This window comes from Phaethon aethereus (assembly GCF_964289735.1).
Source record: "Phaethon aethereus genome assembly, chromosome: 7".
Lineage (NCBI taxonomy): Eukaryota > Metazoa > Chordata > Aves > Phaethontiformes > Phaethontidae > Phaethon > Phaethon aethereus.
In genome coordinates, this window is record NC_138583.1 from 16,175,726 (window position 1) to 16,181,725 (window position 6,000).

At 39.2% G+C, this 6,000-nt stretch overlaps 1 protein-coding gene across 6 annotated transcripts in view; it reads left to right on the top strand.

Moving 5' to 3' along the window:
* KCNMA1 (potassium calcium-activated channel subfamily M alpha 1) overlaps positions 1–5,165 on the top strand; it is a gene marked incomplete at its 3' end in the record, with an annotated part of 525,005 nt that extends 519,840 nt beyond the window's left edge. For 4 of the 6 annotated variants that reach the window (XM_082002435.1, XM_082002437.1, XM_082002438.1 and 1 more), the window contains one exon: positions 4,099–4,267. In XM_082002435.1, coding sequence (XP_081858561.1) covers positions 4,099–4,123 — 25 coding nt within the window. Of the gene's footprint in view, positions 1–4,098 lie in introns of all 6 variants that reach the window. The other 2 variants (XM_082002432.1, XM_082002434.1) reach the window with 2 other exon arrangements.
* Positions 5,166–6,000: the final 835 nt, after the last annotated feature.

Consider the following 6,000-nt stretch of genomic DNA (forward strand, 5'->3'; position numbering starts at 1 on the left):
CAAGTGTCATGAAAGAAAAAAGAATGTTTAAAACAATTGGAAGGTAACCTGGGTTTATGGTGAGAACACAGATGTAGTAAATACAGATTTAGTAAATTTGAGTCATGTTTAGCTTGTTTCACCTCTGCTCAGAAGAAAGGGTGTTTTGCAGTGACATCTATTCTAACATGGCTACTCAGTCCAAAATTAATAACAGAAATTTTAAAGTACCAGAACAATAAACCTGTTGGAGAGAATTGCTAGAGTCTTACACAAGTTGAAGAAATCTGTATTTTTATCATTTTACTTTAATTATTTGTATCTTTTTATGCTGCAGTGAACAGTCTTTCTTTCTTACACAAGAAAGATGTTAATTTTTATTTATTTGTAATAAGAGCATGAAGCCTTTAGAACCTCGCAGACGCACTGGGATGCTGCTAGCCCATTGCAAACACAGGTGTTTGAGAGGAAAGTAAATGTTTTCTGCTTTCTGATACATGAAGTTACTTAGCTGTTCCAACATCTCTCAGGTAATGCTGTCAAAAACAAACCCGTCAAATAGCGTAGGAAGATCAGGCACTCTCTTGCATAGCTCTTCTTAAAAAAATAAAATAGAAAACTATGCTATAACGTAGCGACACATATGGTAAGGATCAATATGCATATGCCAAAAGGGAGAGAAACAGACTGAACATCACAGAGAACCAAAAAAAAGTTGGTGAATATAACAATGTATGAAGACTTAAAAAGGGGTTTTCTGGACTGATTTAATGGAAAGAGTAAGTAGTTTGTTTAAGATGATACATAAAAATCTGTGCTAAGACTTTGGCAGACATATCAAAGTCAGATTGTGAGCATAACAAAAAAAGACTGAAAAGTGCAGAAGGGGTTCGAGAAGGACATTTAGTGACCGGAAGCAGAATATCTTAGTGGCCAAGAGTAAAGATGAGGAGTGTCAAGCTCACATTTCAAAGGTAAGTATAGAGGTCGATATAGACTTTCACAGGAGATGCGTCATTTTGTGGTCAAAGACAATTTTAATAGCAGAAAAGGAACAGGAAGGGTACAAAGCTGGGTCCAGGCGTTTGATGCTGGAGATGAGAATGACTGGATCAAAGTTTCAGCACTGGCAGTAAGAAATTTAAACAGCAAAAGAAATGAGAAGCTACCAGTTTCTGCATTTGTTATTTTCTATATTTGTTACTTGCCACGTAAAGGCAAAAAGAGACTTGATGGTGTCTTTTTAAAGACCAGCTCCCTGGGTATGAGTTTTATGGTAAAGTTTAGCATACAACTAATTGCCTTGTTTTGAAAATTGCGGGGAGAGCAGGGGGGATGGCCGTGCTTTACACCGGCTGCTGAGGCACACAGCGCAGTTCATCCCTGATCCGTGGCACGCACACAGTTCTCCCCTTTCTTGCTACAAAATTGAATTAACTTGCACCAAGTTTGTAAGGAAAGTTTGTGCACCATATGTTAAAAAAACGAAAGTAGAGATAAAAGTTCACCATGCTTAACTTGCCTCAAAATACTTTTAAACACAAACCATTAGAAAACTGTTGGTTTGAAATTGTTTATGTGATCTTGCAAGGCTTTTAAAACATGATAACCATCACACTTTACACCTCTCTGAAAGGTTAGTTTAATCGTAGATCACATAAAATTGGTTTCCACAAATGCATAATGGTTCATGTGTCACACTTGAACTAAATGGTTTTTTAAATGGAGCTGAAATTATTTTGATGTGTACACATTCCCAGATTTTTTTTTTCCTACAACCTTTCTTAAACCAGCCTCCATCAGGAACCATTCCCTTAAAGTCTCATTAATAATTCAGATGTTCTGATGACTTTAAAAGATCTATGGAATTGAGGCTTGCTTTTTTTTTAACTGCTTGACAAAAAGATAAATGAATGTAGAAAGAAGCGGTAGGAGTCTGGCAAGCTGTAGATCATCTCTGAACAGATTGTAACTTTATCATTCTGTCAGGAAGAATAATTTAAAGCACTTAATCAGTTAGCTTCAGTGTGCAGGATGTAACATTATGAATTCCTATCGTCCAATCTGTTCGAATCAAAGGGAACTTAATTATAATAGGTAAGAGAGAGAGAGAGAGAGATGGGAGACTGAACATTGTTCAGACTCGGGCAACTTTAAGGCGGCAGGGAACTATTTACCCTGATCGCAAATGAGTAAAATATTTTAAAAAGAAGTAAAATACATTTTAGAAAATGACAAGAAAAACAATATAGTAGTTCTGTTTACCTTCAGTAATATGCCAGTAATGATTAATACAATACCTTTTTTTCAATTTAAATTTTTTAAAAAGCATAAGCACAGGTAACAAAAAAAAGATGGATTAAACCCTCATGAGTTTGGGGGTTGTTGTTGCGGGGTGGGGGTGTTGCATGTAGATGCTTAAAATCCATGCCAAATATAAGTGTTTAAATTTCATATTCACAAAAGTGACTGAGAAGTCCAGCAATTCTGGAAATCAGCCCACTTCTTTAGAGGCCTTAGCTTGGAAGCTCGTCGTTCATTTGTATGCATTTTTGCCCAGATATTTGTCCTTTATTCTTCCTGGTCTTCCAGTTTCTTTTCTCTGCTTGGGTTTCCGAGGTGGATATTGCTTTGCTTTTTTTTAACTATTATTTATTTATTTAAAATGAACACCCCTTCCACTCCTGCCCTGATTCCAGTCCAGATGCAGGAGCATTTCAGTGGTAAGCAAAAGTGGCACTTTGTCTTATGCAAGTGAGACACTAAAGCTTCTGAAGCATTTTGGGTTCCCCACTGGAATAAGAGGGAGTACATACACGTAAGAGAGCAGCTCCGATGTGCCCCGGTTGCAGAATGCCATCCCCAGAACCGCTAGTGCCCACTGCTCTGCACGCCCACCCCTGGAATTCGGGGAAGGGGGGTGAGAATGGAGACCTGTTCACAAATGCTTGTCAAAGGACAAGCGCCTAATGGCCATAAGCCACTCTACAAGACAGCTCTATTCAAAGACTTAGAAACTCCTGGTCTTAAAGTTGCACACCTGTAATTAAGAAATAGCAGCAGTAATTGCTCTCCAAAGGCTTAAGAAAATTATTTCTCTTTTTTGTTTCTTTTGTGAATTTTAAGAAGTTTTTGCCCACGTTTGCGTATGAGCAACGCAGTACAGTGGTTACAGTCATAAGCAGCTGGGGAACGGCTGCAGCCTCTCGGCACCCTCGCTCCCTCCCGCCTGCTCCCAGCCCACCCTCAATTAGTACCACCAAATTCTTCCCGTGGTCGCGGAAACAGCCACTGCCCAAAGATTTAAAAGAACAGCTTCTGCTCTATCTTCCTTTAAGTCCTTGCGTCCTTTGCCTTGCTCCCATGTATCGCTACCAATCCATTCAGGATTGGTCTGAGCCCCTACTACACTCATCTGCAGCACCAGCTATGTTCCATACTCCTTCCCAAGCCGGAGAGCTCGGTAGCGCCGAGCAGCCAGGTTGCTAGTAGCAATAGAATGGCCTCCTGTGCAGGAACACAGCCATCTGGCAGCATGGATGCAAGCCCGATTTATTCTAGCACCAGCCATGGAAAGTTCTTTACGTTCTCCCGCATGGTTTCTGAGCCAGCGGCAGCGACCACCCCGAGGCTGAAATGGTCCAGAGAAGCCTCTGACTCTTTAAGTGTTCCTCTGTATATGGGCTCACATCCCCTTTTTCTACATTACCCTTATCCCGTCTGCTCTCCCTGGCTTCTCAGGTTAGCCTTTTATTTGTATCATTTTTTCAATAAATGAATCAGAGGGTGTTCACCTGAGCATGAAACAAAAAAAAGCGCGCTCACATTCAACAAGCAAACTCGCATATTGACAGTTTTCTTTAGCTTCTACTATCAAATGTGCAAACATGTCATCCTCCTTCATGAAAAGTATTTTCAGAGGTATTAATCTAATGCACTATACTGCTAATAATTAGTCAAAGTCACCTTCTATTGATTGCCTTTTCCCTATAAACTTTACTGACTGCTCCCCCCTCTTTTTTTCTTTTTTTCTTTTTGGTGTTTACGTGTATCTGTGCTTCACTAATTAAAACTCTTATTTTCCCTCCTTATTCTGTCTCTACCCATTTTGCTCCTTAGCAGAAAAGAAATGGTTTACAGATGAGCCGGATAATGCCTATCCCAGAAACATTCAAATCAAGCCCATGAGCACTCACATGGCCAATCAGATCAATCAATATAAATCGACAAGCAGCTTGATACCACCAATCAGAGAAGTTGAAGATGAATGTTGACTCCTTCGAGGCCAGAACTATTTTTTTAAAGCCTGACAAACTTCATGAATGGTGATGTGACATTTATTCCTCTTACATGCTGAACCACTGACGGAGAAGTTGTTAAGAAGGGCAAGCTTAATGGGAAAATAAAGTAGACAGATCTTTGTTTGTCTGCCTTTAATATTGCTTCCACATATTTTGGAAACTATTATTTCATTTATAAATGAACATACTCAAAACTAGTCATGTATAGCCTCTAGCATTTTAAATTATTTTTATTTATTAGAAAAAAATTATATTTTTCTTTTTTTTTCAGTCATGTATTTTCCCTTAAAAAACCTGCATATGTGGCCAGACTCCTAAGAATAAAAAAAACCACCAAACCACCAAACACCTCAGTCTTTGGCTTAAAGGAGAATGATGGTCACAGTTATAAGGACATGTAATTAAGGGAGACAAATGATATATTTACAAAAATTAAAAAAAAAGGTCCAACTTGTATTTTAGTAAATCAAAAAAAAGAAGAAGAAAAAAAAAAAGAACAGTTCAACAAAATGTTTCTTTACTGGAGGATGTGTATTTTGTTCAGCATTGACACCAGCTCTTAATAAACTGAACTTATTTATTTTCAAAGTTGAAAGTCATATTTTTGTACATGTAGCATTTTTCTGATATATTCTTTGTTTTATTACCATATGCAGATCATCTTAATTGCCGGTTACGTTAAGGTCTAACCACACACACCCTGCGCCCCCCTCCCCGCCCCGGACACAGCCACACACAAGCAGCCCAGCGACCTTGGCAGCTTTCCGTGACACTGGCGGAGGAGCATCACTACCCGAAACCGAGGGCCGCGTACAGAAGGTGCTCCCAGGCAGCACTTGCTGTAAATGGCAGCTCTGGCAATTCCACTCCGCTTTCCCACTAGCCGTCAGCAGTTGCTAATTCCAGGAGGGCAAGCTTGGCAATTCCTCTTCTTTTGCCAGGTATTAGAGTGCTTTAATCCAGAGTACATAAACAGTGCATGAAATCATAAGTTATAAGTCTTCTCACCTACCGAATTTGGTTGGTTCCTTACTTCAAAAATCCTGACGGCCTTGCATCAGTCTTGCTTATTTGGTTCAAATTCTTCCTGATGTGTACAGCGGTTTAGCTCCAGATCTTTGCACTTTAATGATATCGCGTACCTTGGCAAAAGGCACGCTGAATCTCCTTTCGGTGAGCTCAGAATCAGGATAAAAACTGGTTGACCCTCAGCCCTATAACTCACAACACGCTGTTCTCAGTTAAGTCAAGTCCTGCACAAAGCAGTTGCTTTATTTTTATTTCCTTCGATTTTCTTTTCACTTTGCTGGGACAGCACACATAAAAGTACAGTAATAAACAAATCAAAATAGAAGCAATGAATGTATTTATTACGATAACCTACAAAAGGCCTTCCATGGGTGCCTTTTGTGTCAGCGGTTTCACAAAGTCGCCAACAAGCTTTATAGCCATCAGACAAAAATGTGATGTTTCATATCTGTGCTGCAGTATCTATCCACCCAAGCCTTTGATGTTCTAACTAACTGATTTAGTAACTCGATCTCAAATTAGCAACATCTGGCACAATTGTGTAAAGAAAAAAAGAAAAAAAGGCTGTGCTAGTAAGGATTAAAACAAACAGATAGGACCCAGTCTTCAGGAAAGGCAGATTTTCATTGTGCAAGTTAACTTTTGGCTTTGTAATTTTGCAGAATTGTAAACACCAGAATAAAACATACAG